At 38.8% G+C, this 18,996-nt stretch overlaps 1 protein-coding gene across 1 annotated transcript in view; it reads right to left on the bottom strand.

The window, feature by feature from the left end:
- The window catches only part of PRRG1 (proline rich and Gla domain 1), a 219,099-nt gene that overhangs the window by 111,165 nt on the left and 88,938 nt on the right, over positions 1–18,996 (bottom strand). The window contains exon 2 of the mRNA XM_045580428.1: positions 12,724–12,774. Within this exon, the coding sequence (XP_045436384.1) occupies positions 12,724–12,733 (10 nt within the window). The 5' untranslated portion in view covers positions 12,734–12,774. The remainder of the gene's footprint in view (positions 1–12,723; positions 12,775–18,996) is intronic.

The following is an 18,996-nucleotide window of genomic DNA, read 5'->3' as shown; positions in this document are numbered from 1 at the left end:
CCCTTGGGGGATGTCAGTCTGCAGGCTTAGGCCCACTCCCTGTGGCCAGCAGGAGGACATCCCGCTTGGGGTCCTTAGCGCTGCCATGGAGGCCGGAGAGGCTCCTTCCACTGCTGCTGTGCTCACCAGCCACTCCTGCTTTAAGCATCTGTCCCCCTGGTGGTCAGTGCATGTCATAGTCACCTGTTTGATTGCTGTTTGGTTGATTTGCATATTAGCATTTTATTATATAAGGATGTTTTACCTACAGCTCCCTTAGACTAATCAAGGATACATTTATTTAACCGTCATCCAGAAACCTGGCTATGAGAAATGGAAGCCTCATTGCACATTATTGCTGAAAAGTAGAAGAGCAATAAGAAGTGAAAACTGATTAATCTGAAGACAAGGGAACTAGTAGATAGAGGTCCTTTGAGGAGGCTCTAACCACCCTCATAGTTCCCAAAGTTCTAGGCATCAATGATTATATTCAAAATGGTAAATAAGAGTGAACAAGAAAGTAACATATGATGTTTAGGATATAGTTTAGGAAGGCAGTAAATTATATGATCTATTTTAGAAGTGTTTCCATAAAATAATTTTTTTAATATATTTTATTGATTTTTACAGAGAGGAAGGGAGAGAGACAGAGAGCTAGAAACGTCGATGAGAGAGAAACATCGACCAGCTGCCTCTTGCACACCCCCTATTGGGGATGTGCTCGTAACCAACGTACATGCCCCTGACCGGAATCGAACCCGGGACCTTTCAGTCCGCAGACCGACGCTCTACCACTGAGCCAAACCACTGAGCCAAACCGGTGTCGGCCATAAAATAGTTTTTAAAAAGCTTTAAACACTTATTTAACAGGTGAGCATGAATACTCAGCAAAATGTATTTTTTTTTAAATGGAAAGTCTGTTCCTAGACATTGTGTAAATGTTGGTTTATCACGTAATCTGTCACAAACCCACATACTAACCAGCTGTTTTTCTCTCCTGAAAAAGTATCTATCTTGGTTAGTTGTGAATTTCTCATAAATACTGCAGAGCATACCAAACTATACACTTAACTGAACCTTCACATGAAAATTGCCTTTTGAGACTATCTAAAAATCTAAAAAAATTTTATACTAAAATCTAAAAAACCCAATATCCATGAACTTACTGTCACACTTTCACCAACCCTGTATTGAGACAAATGAAAAGCAGGAAAAGAGAAAAGTGTGATATGGTAAAAAAAAAAAAAAAAAAAAAAAAAAAAAAAAAAAAAAAGTCCTGAATTTGTTCCAGCTCTGGCAGTAAAGCATGATTCTGCATTTGTTGCTTAATTTATTTATGCCTGTGTCCTAAGGAGCTGTACATGACTTTTTAGGTCCTTACAGTTGTAACTGTGAAAAGTTTTGTAATTGGAAAGATATTTGTTTAGTGGGATATGAACACACTATTTTCCAGCCAAGCAGCCACCATCTTCTAAAGTTTAGAATCTAAACCAACAACAAAAAATAAACAAGAGAAAATCAATAAGGCATACTCCCACCCAACCCTGTGCTCAGATTTATATTTTTAAAATCTTAAGAAGTGTCACACTCATAATTCCTTGTTTTCTTATTTCTAAGCCATTTTGGCACTATTATTTACTCAGTTGTGCCTGCATACAATGCCTTCAGGGTTTCTCTCTCTCTCTTTTTTAAAACTGAAATGGGTATAAAATAGGTACTTTTTATCACAGATTGATAGAAATAACTTTCCCCATAAAAATAAAGCCTCACATTATAAAGTGACATTTCACTTAAAAAAGATGCTATTTGGATCATCCTCTTATTACTTAATTGGAAAAAATAGAATATTTTCCAATTGTATTTCACTACTGTAATCTATTTGTGGAAAACAAACTTAATTTTGTTTTCATACCAAGTAGGTTTATAATTCAGAATTTGTTGTATGGTGGTGCTCATGTACTCAACCAGGTTGTCACAAACTTACAGCTTAGTTAGAATGGCATGTAGTATGTGTTCACAGCAATTAGTGAGCTAAAACCCATTCAGGAACTCAGGTACTTAAAAATAATTTTAAGTTACAAGATTGAGCTAGTGTGAGTCAGATGTCTCAGGGTTTAAGAGAATAAATAATTGTTATTATATTTTATATCCTGAACCTGCTTCTTAAGGACTATGTGGTAGTTATAATCACTACCTAAAACTTTTTAAAAAGGACATCTTTGTCCTAACCAATTTGGCTCTGTGGACAGAGCATCGACCTGTGGACTGAAGGATCCCAGGTTTGATTCCAGTCAAGGTCACGTACCTTGTTGCAGGCACATCCCCAGTAGGAGGTGTGCAGCAGGCAGCTGATCGATATTACTCTCCCATCAATATTTCTAACTCTCTATCCCTTCCTCTCTGTAAAAAAAAAAAAAAATCTATCTATCTATCTATCTATCTATCGATAGATAGATAGATAGATATATTTTTTTAAATATCTTTATGCTACCAGAGGTAATACAATAAAATGCCAGATGATAACAGGCAGACTTCCAAGAATAAGTGTGGAGAAAATGCCAGAAATGGATTTCTATACAAGAGAAAACAAAAGAGACCATGTAAAAAGTCAATATTCTTTAAAAACAAATATGTTCCACCAGGGTAGAGTCTTACTAACTCAATATGGTTTTCTTTTTTTTCTTTTTTTTTAACAATAAAGCATTTATTTATTTATTTATTTATTTATTTTAAATAAATCTTTATTGCTAAGATTATTACAATTGTTTCTCCATTTTCCCCCCATTGCTCCCTTCCACCCGGTTCCCACCCCACCCTCTACCCTTACCTCCCCCGCCCCCCGCCATTGTCCTCATTCATAGGTGTACGATTTTTTAAATATTTTATTGATTTTTTACAGAGAAGAAGGGGAGGGATAGAGAATTAGAAATACCGATGAGATGAGAGAGAAACATCGATCAGCTGCCTCTTGCACACCCCCCACTGGGGATGTGCTGGCAACCAAGGTACATGCCCTTGACTGGAATCAAACCCGGGACCTTTAGGTCCGAAGGCCGACGCTCTATCCACTGAGCCAAACCGGTTTCGGCCATATGTGTACGATTTTAATCCAGTCTCTTTTTGCACCCCCACACCCCTTTTCCTCTGACAATTATCAATCCACTCCCTTTCTTTGCCCCTGATTCTATTATATTCACCAGTTTTTTCTGTTCCTCAGATTTTTAATTCACTTAATCTTCTTCCTCTTCTTAAATAATATATCGAATAATACTGGTTTGGTGGTGATGAACTCCTTTCATATAATACTGGTTTGGCGGTGATGAACTCCTTTAATTTTTTCTTATCTGTGAAGTTCTTTATCTGCCCTTCAATTCTGAATGATACTGTGTTTCCCCAAAAATAAGACATCCTCCAAAAATAAGACCTACTTACAGGTTTCCTTCTGAATGAAATATAAGGCATCCCCCTGAAAATAAGGCCCCCCCTAGGCTAAACATGAGAGATTTGATCCACTGATTCTGAAAGAAATGGAGTCACAAGAAATTCACCAGGAAATTCAGGAATTGGATTGTTATGATGATGTTCCAGAAGATGATGACATGATTGTCATTGAATAAATGAGTAAATTCTTGATACTGTAAGATTCACAGTTTGTCTGGTTTGTATGACAACTACCATACTACCGTACCGTATACAGGTAATAAATTTCCTTTATTTTCATTTAACAATAAATGTGTACTGTATTCTTCTTCATGGAAAAATAAGACATCCCCTGAAAATAAGACCTAGCGCATCTTTGGGAGCAAAAATTAATATAAGATACTGTCTTATTTTTTGGGAAACAGGGTACACTTGAAGTTGTCCCAGAGGCTCCTTACACTATCTTCAACTTTCTGGATTCTCTTTTCTTCTTGCTTCTCCAGAGGAGTGTCTTTTGGCACTTCGTATTCCAACTCTTTGACCTGATTCTTGTGTTCCTCCATTCTGCTCTTGGATCTCTGCTTAATATTTTCCAATTTAGTCAGTTTATGTTTAATTTCTAGTTAGGTCTCATTAAATTTATCAGCCTTTTCTAGGAAAATCTTGCATAATCTTATAACCGTGGTTTTGAATTCTATGTCCTCCATCTCTTTCGTTTGAGATCTATTTCCTTGTCTCGGCATTTTCTCTGCTTCCCAGAGTTGATAGGATGTGTGTTTGGTGTCCTATATGGCCCATTGGGTCAGCCTCCCCAGTTACCTGAGGAAGACACTCTTGGTGCTCCCCTTTGTGGACTGCGTGTACAGCCTTGTTGTAGCTAAGTCCATTGTTGCTGGTACCCCTGGGAGGAATTGACCTTCAGGCCAATTGGATGTGGGTATTAGCTGTGTCTATTCTGGGGTACCTTCTGTTTTGGAGACAGTCTTATAAGATCAGACTTACAAAATTGTACAAGCCTCTGTGCTCAGCTTGGATGGGGCAGAGTCTCAGGGCTGAACTTACAGTCTTTGCTTCCCTTGTGTACTCGCCTGAGTTTCCACCTGACCTCTGCCTTCTGAGGCTCCCCTGAGTTTCCGCCTGACCATCCCAGATTCCCCGTGCAAGAGGTGGGGTGCCCCAGGGGCTCACCGGGAATTTGGTTGGGTCTCTGTAGTCTGGAGCTTTTCCACTATGGAGAGGCCGCAGCACATTCCGTGGTCAGACCTCTCTGCATGCACTCACTCACGCACGTGACCATAGACCCTGCCCGCTGGGGCTCCCAGCTCCCCCAGTCTCCCAGACTCTGAGTCTCCAGATGCCTTTCTCTACAGTCCAGACTCCACCTGTCTGAGCCTGGGTCCAAGGGGTTTCAGCCAGGGTTGGGGTTCAGTGCAATCGGGAATTCCTTTCCCCTCCCGCCACCCAGGCATTTGGCCACACTTCCTCTCTGAGTGTGAGCATCTCCCTACCTCAGCACTTTGTGGCTCCCAATCTGATCTGTGAGCCTTTCTCCTTCTTTCTAGTTGTAAATTTCCTACTCTGCCAGCTTTCCTGTGTTTTTGGATAATGTCCGTTCTGGTTTTAGTTGTTGTTTTTGAAATTGTTGTGCGAGGAGGCAGTTTAGGTGCTTACCTAAGCTGCCATCTTGGTTCTTGATCCTCAATATGGTTTTCTTAAAAGCTAAATTCTGGATGGTATATTCAGATATCTCTTGTCTCGTGATTATTTTGCTTCATAAGGAATAATGAGATACAAAGAAATGGTCTAATTGTTTTTACCACAAAGGAAGATGAAAGACCACATTTTCTTTGATGGAGTCTTACAATTTATCCAAAATAATTCTTCATTAAATAATAGGTGACAACAATAAAGCTGCTAGCAATGGCAACAATTGATTTAAATGTATGGTATTCTAATACATGATTATTTATAAACTAGGGGCTATGCCTTATCAACAATAAACAAAAAAATATGGAATTAGCAATGGTAAAATTTGCACAAAATTAAACATACAATAATGTGGAATCATAAAAATCAGAGAATTCCCAAGATGGGTATTTTTTTTTTCTGTCGCTATTGCCTCAATCATATTTGTTACAAATATAAAACTTTTTTTTAGTTTATGGATCATATCTACACTGATTATGGTTCTGTCTAGAAATAACAACAACTATAATAATCACCATTTAATGGGAAAAAAGCAGAGAGAACTCATAAAAGTGAAATATGGATTTAAGTACATAACTATTATGTTATAATGAATGCTTTATAATTTGTCAACATAGACATTATGATTTTATCTATATGATAGTTTAATCTACATTCTAGAAATGGATAATTATCCTGATAGAGAACACACTACATTTAATCAAAAACCCACATTCTAGAAATTGCTATTAAGATAGCATTCAGCATTCTCTCCTTCCCACAATAGCAGAGAACATAATGGATTTAAGAAATGGAGTCTCATTGGCAAATTAATGCTTTTATTAATTCTTACACGAATTTTAGAAACAACTTTCACTGGTGAAATTAATATTATTTATGCCTGAATTTATTCTAGAAATTATAGAAGAATTCAAACTTTGCTTGCTCTGCCTGAAGGGGAGTTGATATATACCAGGAGCACTTCACTTTCATTTCCTTCATGGTGGCTTCCTTTAGAAAATCTGGCCAATACTGAGCACACTGGAAACCACTAATCTATTTCTATCCCTTCATTTTACTGACAAGAAAACTGAAATTATGAGGTTATGTTACTTATCCAAAAACATAGCTGCTTGAATATATGGTTTTCCAGAACCATATCATGCTCTTCTTTAGACTCAAATTACTTTTATTAAAAACATTATAATACTAGGGGTCCAGTGCATGAACTCGTACACTTTGAAAGGAACTGTGGGCTGTGAGGCTGTGGTGGGTAAAGCGGAGGGTCTCAGCCAATCCTCCACACACCTGCCTAGCCCCTCCTGTCTCAGCCCCCTAGTCCCCTCTCTGCGATAGCCCTGCTCCTGCCACCACCACTCCCACCCTCTGACAGTGAAGAGCAATTGAGGCCAGTGGCAGTAGTGTGTGAGAACTGTGGCTGTTGTCCCAATCACCCCTCAAGAACTGGGAGGTGGAGAAGCCCTCAGGGGACGATCAGGGCCAGCAGCCACCACTCACACCCACTGACAGGGTTAAACAATCAGAACCAGCACTGGGAACCAGCAGTAGGTGTGAGCTGTTGCTCCAGCAGTGGCTGCAGGTGCAAACAAGGCCAGCACTGGCAGTGGGAATGAGTGACGGCTCCTGCGCTTGCAGTGGTGAGAGTAGGGCCGTCTCCAGCAGCAGGTGCGAGAGGCAGCTACCAGCCCTGATCACCCCTCAGGAGAGGTGGAGAAGCCCTGAGGGGCGATCAGGATGGGCAGCTGCCACTCACACCTGCTGATAGCCCTGAGCGATCAGAGCCAGCACCAGATGTGAGCGGTGGCTCCAGCACTGGCAGCGGGTGTGAGCGGGCCAGCACCAGCAGCAGGTGCAAACACTGGATGGGACCACGTGCATGGAAGCAAAGAATTTTCAGTAACTACCAGAGGCTCACCCCAATGACAACAACCAGTGCCCTGCCTTGATCTGACACCCTGCTCACCTGCTCCACCATCCCACCACCACTGACACACCGTGTTCCGCAATCTACCACTTATTGATGATGCCCGCCAGGTTCTGCATGCATCCTCTTGTGGTCAGCACACATCATAGCAACTGGTTGTTTGGTTGTTCCTCTGTTCTGTCTATTTGCATATTAGGGTTTATATATATAGTTTATCTATAAAGATTTCCTTTCCTTTACACCAAATCACTCAGCCTTGGGTTATTTTGCACTCCAGAAAACATTTGGCAGTGTCTAAAAACATTTTTGGTTGTCACAAGTTGGAGGGATAGGTGTTACTAGCATCTAGTGGGGAGAGGCCAGGAATGCTGCTAAACATCCTACAATGCACAGGACATCCACTCACAATGAAAAAATTATCTGGCCCAAAATGTCAACAGTAATTCTTAGGTATATATCCCAACCAATTGAAAGCAGATATTCAAACAAAAACTTGTACATCAACGTTAACAGCAGCACTATTTATAATAGCCAGAAGGTGGAAATAACCTAAACGTCCAGTAACTGATGAATGGACAGTCAAAATGTAGTATAATCATACAATAGGATATTTTTCAGCCATAAAAATGAATAAGGACTAGTATTTCTTAGTAATTGAGCATTGGCTCATGAACCAGGAGATCACAGGTCAATTCCAGGTTAGGGCACATGCCTGGGTTGTGGACTGGATCCCCAGTAAAGGATGTGTAAGGAGGAAGCCAAGCAATTATTTCTTTTTCACTGATGTTTCTATTTCTCTATCCCTCTCCCTTCTTCTCTCTAAAATTAATAAAAAAGTCACTCTCTGTGCCTCAGTTTCCTCATTTAGTAAAACAAGGATAATACCACCTTCCCCACAAAGTTGTTTAAAAAAAGAATAAGGTACTAAATACAACATGAATAAACCTAAAAAATATTCTAAGTGAATATGTCAGATATTAAAGGCCACATATTGTATTATTGCATATGAAATAGGTAAATCCATAGAGACAGAAAGTAGACTACAAGGTGTCAAGGCCCAGGGAGAGGAAGGAATAGTGACTGACCATAATGGGTTCAGGTTCTCCTCCGGAAGTGATGAAAATGTTTTGGAACTAGATGCTTGCACATCATTGTGAATGTACTAAATGCCACTGAACTATATACACTTTAACATGGTCAATTCTATGTTATGTGATGTTTGCCTGAATTTAAAAAATGTCAGTAGTGCTGAGGTTGAGAAACTATTCTAAACGTATGTACCAAAAGTTATTTTTGTCTTAAATAGGTAAAACCAGAAAGGACTGCATGAAAGACAAAAAGCATCAAGCACTATAATGAGTTTTTTCTTCTTAAGGAGTCTGACCCATAAAGAGTTAATTACTTTCCCACTGGTATAGCTCTGTGGTTGAGCATCAACTTGTGAACCAGGAGGCCACAGTTTGATTCCTGGACAGGTTGCCTGGATTGTGGTCTTGATACCCAGTGGGTGTGCAGGAGGCAGCTGATCAAAAATTCTCTTCCTTGATGTTTCTATATTTCTTTCCCTCTTCTTTCCTCTCTGAAATCAATAAAAATATATATTTGTTAAAAAGTTAATTACTTCACTTCTTTTTTTCCTGATGGGAAAGACTTGCCAGGGAAGAGGAATGGCCCAAGCAGATTTTACATTACTGCTATAAAATTATGAATATAATAATTTAAGATAAATTGATGACATCATCTAAACAGCAGAGGCATGAATATGCTACTGTAATAAAAGAGATTATCAGATTTAACACAGGCCAGAACATGAAATAATTTTCTTTAAATGTGTGCCTGCACTTGAACTATAAACCAGGGAGCTGTCAAATAAAATTAAGCACTACATTATGAGATAGTCACTTTACAAGGCTTAGCAGTATGAACATTCATTCGCCATTTGAAAATATGGAGATGTATGCTCAGAGTGAAAATTTAGGATTGGCCTCAACTAAATAGTTTGGTGGTGCATCAAAAAGCTTAGAGATTTACTGTGGTAGCTATAAACCATTTTTTCTTCCACAAAGTCTTAATAAGTGGGAGGACAAGCTTGGGTTCCTTGGGCTAAAGGAGCCAGGCACATCCAGGGACCCAAAGGAATTATGCTGCTATGTTTTAATTAACACACACACACACACACACACACACACACACACACAAAGACTATGCCTGACAGTACTGTCACTGTTTCTCTACAGCATGGCAATATGTTCATGAATACTAGACCATCAAAAGCATGTCACTGTTAAGTATAGAAAATGAAAATGGAAACTGACTTTTCAAATTAAGATTTTTATAAACATAAGATTTTCTTACAGGCTAGGTAAAAGTTATTTCCAAAGACTAAATACGAACAGAGGAAAAACAGAAAAAAATGCTGTTACCTTCATGTTTTTTTATCTTAATTATTCCCCACAAATCCTGTCAGTTTGCTATCACCCAGCTATTCCAGATATTATTTTCTGTACAACAACGTAAAATTCATCCTTTTGAAGATGCATGGTTAAATAATTATTCCTATTTTCTATTAAAAAAAAAAGTAGTACCATAATGTGGTTAGTTATGATTGAAACAGCATGATGAATTGCTTCCATAAGCTGTGTTCTTAAGTTAAAGATAGCAAAATTAGCAATTAATAACTGCATATGCTAGTTAATACGACAAATTACTGCTATAGCACTTAGAAAATGCACTAAGATCAAAATAAAAAGCTTCTGCACAGCAAAAGAAACCATCAACAAAACAACAAGATAGCCCACTGCATGGGAGAACATATTTGCCAATGTCCTCACTGATAAGGGTTTAATCTCCAACATTTACAGGAAACTCATACAACTTAACAAAAGGAAAATAAACAACCCAATCAAAAAATGGGCAATGGACATAAATAGATACTTTTCCAAAGAAGACATAAGCCAAAGCCGGTTTGGTTCAGTGGATAGAGCGCTGGCCTGTGGATGAAGGGTCCCGGGTTCGATTCTGGTCAAGGGCATGTACCTTGGTTGTGGGCACATCCCCAGTAGGGGGTGTGCAGGAGGTGGCTGATCTATGTCTCTCCCTCATTGATGTTTCTAACTGTCTATCCCTCTCCCTTCCTCTCTGTGAAAAATCAATAAAAATATAGTTAAAAAACAAACAAACCAAGAGGACATAAGGAAGGCCAAGAGATATATGAAAACATGCTCAAAGTCACTAATCATCTGAGAGATGCAAATCAAAATGACAACATGGTACCATCCCACATCTGTCAGAATGGCTATCACCAACAAATCAACAAATAACAAGTGCTGGCGAGGATGCAAAGAAAAAGGAACCCTTGTGCACTGCTAGTGGAAATGCAGACTGGTGCAACTACTGTGGAGAACAATATGGATTTTCCTCAAAAAACTAAAAATGGAACTCCCATTTGACCCAGTGATCCCACTTCTAGGAATATATCCAAAGTAACAAGAAACACCAATCAGAAAGGATATATGTACCCCTATGTTCATAGTGGCACAATTCACCATAGCTAAGATTTGGAAACAGCCTAAGTACCCATCAGCAGATGAGTGGGTTAAAAAACTATGATACATCTAAAAAAGAAGGAATTCTTATCATTTGCAACAGCATGGATGGAACTGGAGAGCATTATACTAAGTGAAATAAGCCAGTCATGGAAAGATAAATATCACATGATCTCATTCATTTATGGAATATAATGAACAGCATAAACTGATGAACAAAAACAGAGACATAGAAGCATTGATCAGACTGTCAAACCGTCAGAGGAAAGGTAGAGGATTGTGGGGGTAAGGAGGAGAGATCAACCAAAGGACTTGTATGCATGCTTATAAGCCTAACCAATGGACACAGACAACAGGTGAGTGAGAGCATGAGTGGGGGGATGGGGGGATAAGGACACATATGTAATACCTTAATCAATAAATAAATTTCAAAACATAAAGTGGTCAACACAAACAGTTGATCACTTTACAAGCTTCTGTTTGTTTGTAAAAGTAGACTTTTTGAAGCACTTCCCTTATCTCATTTCAAGGTAGGAAGCATGCCCATCTTGCAGATTACATTACCATGCCCTGTGCTTTATCAAATATTCTATTAATTGCCTGACCATTTAAATAAATACTTGCTGAGAAACTTTTTAAAGTAAGCACCTAATGATCTCTTTGCTAATGACCTGATAATTATTCTAAAAAGGAAAAGAAGAAACAAGAAAAAATGTGTTGCTCTTTCTCAGTGTAGCTCTCTTCTCTAAATTCAACCAAAGTTTGCGATTAGTTGAAGACCAAACAGGGTGAGATACTCTGGAAACAACTGACTTGGTGTTAGGAAATGGCATGGATTAGTCTGAAAATTGATGTTTTTCTTTTTAATTTATTCATTTTTTTAAATTTCTAAAATATCAGAGATTAGTATCTTTTGTTGAGTTTGATAAAAGAATCATAATCTCTGGGGTTACTCAATCTCCAAGGAAAGCCCCGGGGTTGAGGGGAGAAGGCAAAATCTGATTCAATAGGTTCAGGAAGATATTTTCCATGATTAATCCAGGGCCTACCAGGGTCAATACTAAACTTGGGCATATAAAGTGCCTAGAGCTCAAAACATAAGGTGGAATTCTCTTTCACTTGCACAATCCTAGTGAGCCTGCTGATAAAAATAACTTCATTTTAACTAATAAAAAGACAGAACCAATGAAGATATATTATACTTATTCAATAAGGACAAAAAAGAGCAGATACCACTGTTCTCTTTTATTGTACTTTATAGAGTTCTCAACGAGCTTTTCATATGCATTATCACATTATGCCAACCTTAGCTTCCTGAGGCTCGAAGTGCAAAATATATTAATCCTCCCTCAGATATGAACAAACAAGTTTAGGGGAGCTCTAGGATTTGGTCAAGGTGGTAGGGGTAGACTTGAATTCATATCTTTGATTATCTGTGTCTAGTACTCTTCTCACAATACTACACAACACCAAGTCTCATTGTGAGGTCCTTTATAGCATCAGATTTTATAGTCTACATTGATTAGAATTATTTATGAAGTCATTAGTATCGGGTTTATACTAACAATGAAATGACCTTAAATTTGTCTATTAGTCACTGACTCTAAATAGCCTTATAAGAAAGGAAAAATAACAAATGGAATTCATCTAATGGTTCTTAATGTCGGGCTTTAAAATTTTAGGGGAAATCAAAACCATTTATAAATCAAATTTTTAATACTGTCATTGGTTGCATGTTTTTATTTATGTTATTATCAACAAGGCTTAGAAACAATTAGAAGCATATTTTGCTAAGAATTGTAAAGAATCTGGGATTAGGACAGGTCTAGATAGTATCTACAATAGTTTGAGCTTTCTCTTTTTGTGCTGGGAGGTGTTTAGAAAAGAGAAGAAAAAAAAGACCCTTTCCAGTGAGCAACGTGGTCTGTTGGTTTGTCTCTGTATAGGCCTGCTTCAGACAAAATCTTTCTAACACTAACCAAAAATATAATTTAAATATACCCCAACACACACACACACACACACACACACACACACACACACACACATGAAAACCTTGGAGTTGCAAATCTAATTTCCTGGGTACATTGGATTAATATGGAGAGAGTCTAAATTATTTAAATTATTTAAAAGTGAAGGGAAACTTACTCCTCCCCATGTTTTCTTGTGGTCTCTGGGAGGTCCCTGGATGATGACTCCCTGTAAAAGCACAGAACATACACACAGTCAGATTCACAGAGGCTGAGTCACTACATCAAATGAGTCCTTTGAAGCCGATGATGTAAACATGAGCGTTCATTTCAGTGCATTCTAATCTTTCCCCTTTACATAAATGTTTTCTCCATCACAAATAAATATCTAACTTCAGAGGAAAGAAACAGTATCCTGGAAGCATGAGGTCTATATGAAGTTACTGTGACCTTGTTTATCTGGCATTGGTTTCTGTCCTTACCAAATAAAACTCATCAAATTGGTCACATGCTTATCTCTTAGGAGATAGCCATGATATCAATAAAAATGGTAGACAAAAATTCCAAAAGGCCAATTTAATAGCAAAGCTATCATATTATTAGTTTGCCTGGCTTCTAATCAATGTTATTCTGTCACAAATCCAATGCTCTCTATAGTGTAACATTTTCCTGAATGGTGTTAAACAGCAGTACTTCTAATCAAATTATTTCTGAGGCAAAGCAGTCCACAGAGTTATTACCCATAAACAGTATGAAGCAATGACCCTGAACTATTAACCACGAAACCTTGGAGGAAAAAAAACACATATTGAAAATGCAGGAGGGAGGAGAAAATGGCGACTGAATAGACAGACATGTTCTGAGCCTTGACCCGGAGCAGATAGAAGGAGCAGCTGAGGGTTGCTCGGGGAATGTTTGTTGGCAAGCGAAGGGATAGCAAAACTCTAAAAGAAAGTGGGGGACTGATAGACGGGGTTCCCTGACCTGGAAGCCGTACTGCAGTTAAGATCTCCCCCAGAGCTACGGTTCAGACAGAAAACTGCTTCATCTTGCAAGGGAAAGTGAATATTATCTGAAGACTGAAAACCCACAACTGTGGTGAACACTGAACGGTTGTGAGTCCCCAATGGGCACAAACACTTGGATTCAAGGGTGCGCTTCACTCCACCACGGAAAGGTCAGCTTTCGCCAGGGATAAGGTGAGGTATCTGGGTCCTGGTGGCCACAGCGGAAGCTGCGGCAGTGGCAGTGGGAGAGAGAAATGTGCGTGCTATAGGACCTGGAGGACTGGGGAAGTATGTGCCTAGAAAAGTCCCTGGTTGTTGGGTCTGGTGTGATCCGTGAATGTGGAAGGGGTACTCAAAGCTGCTAACAGAAGGGATCTCTAAAAAGCAACCCATTCCAATCTGAAACAAAGGGAGAGCATATGGATTTGAAAGGTGAGCAAGCTGCTTAAACTTGCGCATAGACCAATCATTTGCACACGTGAGCTCTTTCCTCTTCATTCTCTTGCTTCTGATTACTAAGTAAAAATCACCCAGTTTGGCATAGTTGGGAGACTGCAGGGGAAAGTTGTTTTTCTGGAAACTGGGGATCGGAATTGGAAGAGACCACTGGAGAGCTAGCTCTGAGGCAGCCCACCTCCTCAAACCAGTATTAAGTGCCACAGAGAAAGAAGGCTAGAACAGCCAGAGTCTGGGAAGTCAATGCAGAAACACTGGCACCTAGGGGCTGAATTACAAACTGACTTTATTATTATTATTTTTATTTAATAAAAAATAAAGTAATACAAGAAATTAAAACACTGCCTACTTAAAAATAAGGACTGGCTTACAACACTAAAGAGCAGTGCAATGCAGGGAACTACAATACTGTTCGGACTGAGAAACAGGCATGCCAAACAGAATAGAGGAAGTGAATGACCTTCACTACTGCATATTTTTTTATTCTAATTCTTCTTATTTTTTAATTTTATTTTCATTTTTTCAATCTTCTACTTAAGAAACACATTTTTTTCTTTTTTTGTCACTTGATTTTATCTTTTTAATTATTACATTTTTATTTTCAATCAGCATTATTACTTCTGCTATTTTACCTTTTTTTCTTTCTTTTTTTCTTTTTTTTTAAAGTGTCATATCATTTTCTCTTTATTTTACATTGGGATTAGTATTCTACATTCTATTTTCATCTTTCCTTTAACATCATTTTACCCTATCTCAACATGACCTTTATGCCAACACTCTTTTCCTAACCCTTCCCCTTTTGATGTCCTATTTATCTTAACCCTTTCCTGCTTTAGATTTTCCCTATTTTTTCTGTCTATTCCCTGCTAAAATTTCACCCCAGTTATATATCTAATTTCCATTCCCCTGATCCAAGTACACCACTCTCTTCACTGTCTTAACTATCAACAAACAAATAAACAAACAAACAAAAAACACCTTGTATTTCTCTCTGTCCTTTTATTGTTATTTACTTGAATATTTATTATATTGAATTTTTATGCTGTTTAGTGAGATTGTTTTGCTTATTCTTTTTTTGCTGTTGTAGTTTGGTATTTTTTATTTGCTTTGTTTTTGTTTTTTTACTTCTGTTTTCCCTTTCCTCACTTATATTAGTTGGTGTAGTTTATATTAATCTCCAAATACTGTTTCTGGCATTGGCTTTGGGATTAGTGGTTGTTCTATTGGAATTTAATCCCCATATATATAATTTTTCCCCTTTTCTCTCTTAGTCTTGTTCTTTTTCTCTCTTACTTTTTTTTTTCCTGTTTCCCAATTTCATTTTGACACTCCATTTTTATTTATTTTCTTTTTACTCTTCTTCTTTCTCTCCTATCCCATAATTTGCCGTTTTACAGTGATCACCTTTATTGGAGGTTATTAATATCACAAATATATTTCTGTTCAGTACCTTATGTGTTCTACCGGATTGTGGTGAATTATGTGCCTTTAAATCAAAGCAGGACAGAGAGAACTACATAACCAGACATCCTGAAAAGAGAGACCATGTGGAGATAAAGAAACAGCCATACTTGCACTGATTGGTTGGTGGGCATGGCTGGTGGGCATGTCCTGTGGGTATATCAGAGTGATTGTTAATTTGCATATCACTCTCTTATTATATAGGATGCTGAAGGGTATTCTGTAAGAAGAGGAAGAAGAAGAAAAAGGTAAAGATAAAAAATTTTGTACAACAAAGTGAAAACAAATATATATCAAGTGAACCTAAAAATCAAATGCATAAAATACTTGATGAACAGAACAGACTGTTGAATGTAATAGAATCAGGGGCATGGAAAGGGAGCAGACTGACAATTCTCAGGGGAGGGGAGGTTATGGGATGTGTGAGAAGAGATTGGACAAAAAGCTTACACCTATGGACGAGGTCAGTGGGGGAGGGGCCTCGGGGGTGAGAACTAAGTAGAGGGGAGCTATGGAAGGGGAGAAGAGAAACATCTGTAATGATCTGAACAATAAAGTTTTTTTTTAATAGAAAGAGAAAGAATAGAAATGGAAGAAGGAACACAGCCTAAAGAAAATGGCTACAAACAAGTACCCATCAATGATCCTACCTAACAAAGTAATATTCAAATTAACCATCACTATGCTTTACCCACCAGCCACGCACACCAGCCAATCAGAGTGAATATGCAAATAAACCCAACCAAGATGGCTACAGCCACAGAGAGCATGAGGGAGGCTTTGGTTTCCCAGGCAACAGAAAAAGCCAAGCTTTCCTCCTGCCCTAGCCGGCCTAAGCCTCCACTCAAGGCTACAAAGTTTCAGTTATAGAAGGTAAACAAATCCAAACAGAAATGGCTGCTGGCCATGGAGCGAACAGGAGGCTTAGCTCTGCTCCAGGCTACAAAGTTTCAATTGTAGAAGGTAAATCATTTCCAGAAACCAGGGCCTCTGCTTGGGTTGCCAGGAGGCATGGCTGACCTGCAAACCACCAGCCCCTTGCCCAGGCCACCCCATGCCCCAAGGGAACTCCCACCCTGATCCAGGACACCCTTCAGGACAAACCAGCTGGCCCCCACCCATGTACCAGGCCTCTATCCTATTTAATAAAAGAGTAATATGCAGATTACCCATCACTCCAACACACAATAGCTGCCCCCATGTGGTCAATCATCCTGCTCCTATGTGCACACAAGATGGCCACTACAAGATGGCCAGCAGGGGAGGGCAGTTGGGAGGCACCAGGCCTGCAAGGGGGGGGGGGCCAGTTGAGAGGGACCAGGCCTGCAAGGAAGGATAGTTGGAGGCAATCAACCCTGCAGGGGAGAGCAGTTAGGGGTGACCAGGCCAGCAGAGGAGTGAAGTTGGGGGCAAACAGGCTGGCAGGGGAGCAGTTAGATATCAATCAGGTTGGTATGGGAGTGGTTAGGGAGAGATAAGGCTGGCAGTCATAAGCGGTTAGGGGTAATGAGGAAGGCAGGCAGGTGAGCAGTTGTGAGCCAGCAGTTCTGGATTGATCCCTTGAGAGGTCCCAGATTGGAGAGCATGCAAGCTGGGCTGAGGGACCCCCCCCCCCATGCACGAATTTTGTGCACCGGGCCTCTAGTAAACTCATATATAAGTGCATTAAATGTTCCAATCAAAGCACACTGAGTAGCTGTATGGGTAAGAAAACCTGTCCCATATATATGCTGTCTACAACAGACCTACCTCAGAACAAAGGGTATGGAATAATATTTTTTAGGAAAATTGAAATGATAAAAAATTGGGGTAGCAATACTTGTACCTGAAAAATTAGAATGAACTCCATAACAAGTGATAAGGAAGGCCACTTCATAATACTAAAGGGATCAATATAACAAGAGGATATAAATCTGGTAAACATATATATGCACCCAATACAGGAGCACCCAAATACATTAAAACAAGCAAACAAAAAAAACTTCTGAAAGATATCAAGAGAGAGATCAACAGCAATATATTCATAGTAGGTAACTTTATTACCCCATTTACATTACTGGATAAATCTTCTAAACAAAAACTGAACAAAGAAACAGCAATCCTAAATGATTCACTATAACAGATGGAATTAGTTGACACCTTCAGAATATTTCACACAAAAGCTACACAATATACATTCTTCTCAAGTATTCATGGGACATTGTCAAAGAGGATAATAGGACACCAGCAAAGTCTGTTCAGATTTAAGAAGATTGAAATCATATAAAGCATCTTCTCGGAATATAATGACATAATATTAGAAATCAACTACAATGAAAACAGTCAAATAAATTCAAACACTTGAGAACTAAATAGCATGTTATTAAACAACTAGAGGCCCAGTGCACAATTTTATGCATTAGGGTCCCTCAGCCTGGCCTGCAGGATTGGGCCAAAACCTTCTCTCCAAATCCCCTGAGGTGTCCCAGATTGTGAGAGGGAATCGGCCAGGTAGAGGGACACCACCAGTATATGATCAGAGCAAGGGAGGGACATGGGAGGTTGGACAATCCAGGACGGACCACAGGAAGGCTCCAGGATATGTCCAGCCCATCTCATTCAGTTCTGATCGGATTTGTCCCAGCATCAAGCTAATCTACCAGTCAGAGCATCTGCCTCCTGTTAGTCAGTGCACGCCATAGCAAGCAGTGGAGCAGCCATAGCATATCATTAGCATTTTACACTTTGATTGGTTGAATTGATGACTGAACAACTGGACACTTAGCATATTAGGCTTTTATTATATAGGATGATTGAGTTACCAAAGAGATCAAAGAAGAAATTAAAAACATCCTGGAAACAAATGACAATGTAAACATGCCAACTCAAAATCTATGGGATACAGTGAAAGTAACCCTGAGAGGGGGGTTCATAGCATTACAGGCCTACCTCAAGAAACAGGAAAAAATGGTGAGAAATTATCTAACTACAACTTAAAGAAATAAAATGAGAGCAACAGGAAATTTCCAGAATGAGTAGAAGAAAGGAAATAATAAAAATCAGAACTCAAATAAATTACATAGAGATAAAAAAAAAATACAAAACAAAAATAAAACAAGAGCTGGTTCTTTGAAAAGATAAACGAAAGATAAGTTTATCTTTGAAAAGATAAACTCTATCTAGGCTCACCAAGAAGCAAAGACAGAGGAACCATATTTAAAAAAATCAGAAATGAAAGAGGTGAAGTAACAACTGACCCCACATAAATAGAAAAGATTGTAAAAAAAAAAATACTATGAACAACTCTATTACAATAAACTCGTCAACCTAGAAGAAATGGACATATTCTTATGCCACAGTATTTTTACAGCAAGAGTTCAGGAATCTGAAGAAGGACTGAGCATACATGATTACTAGTTAAAAAATATAAATCTAAAAGGCATTTTGGGGGAGCTAGATGGAAACTTAGTTCTAGTGACTAAGCTCTCCAAAGCTTTGGACCCACAGCTTTTTATTAACACATTTTCCCTTTAGCAAAGCAGATATAC

This window comes from Pipistrellus kuhlii, unplaced genomic scaffold, assembly GCF_014108245.1.
Source record: "Pipistrellus kuhlii isolate mPipKuh1 unplaced genomic scaffold, mPipKuh1.p scaffold_m20_p_126, whole genome shotgun sequence".
Taxonomy (NCBI): Eukaryota; Metazoa; Chordata; class Mammalia; order Chiroptera; family Vespertilionidae; genus Pipistrellus; species Pipistrellus kuhlii.
This window is presented reverse-complemented; position numbering and strand designations above follow the sequence as displayed.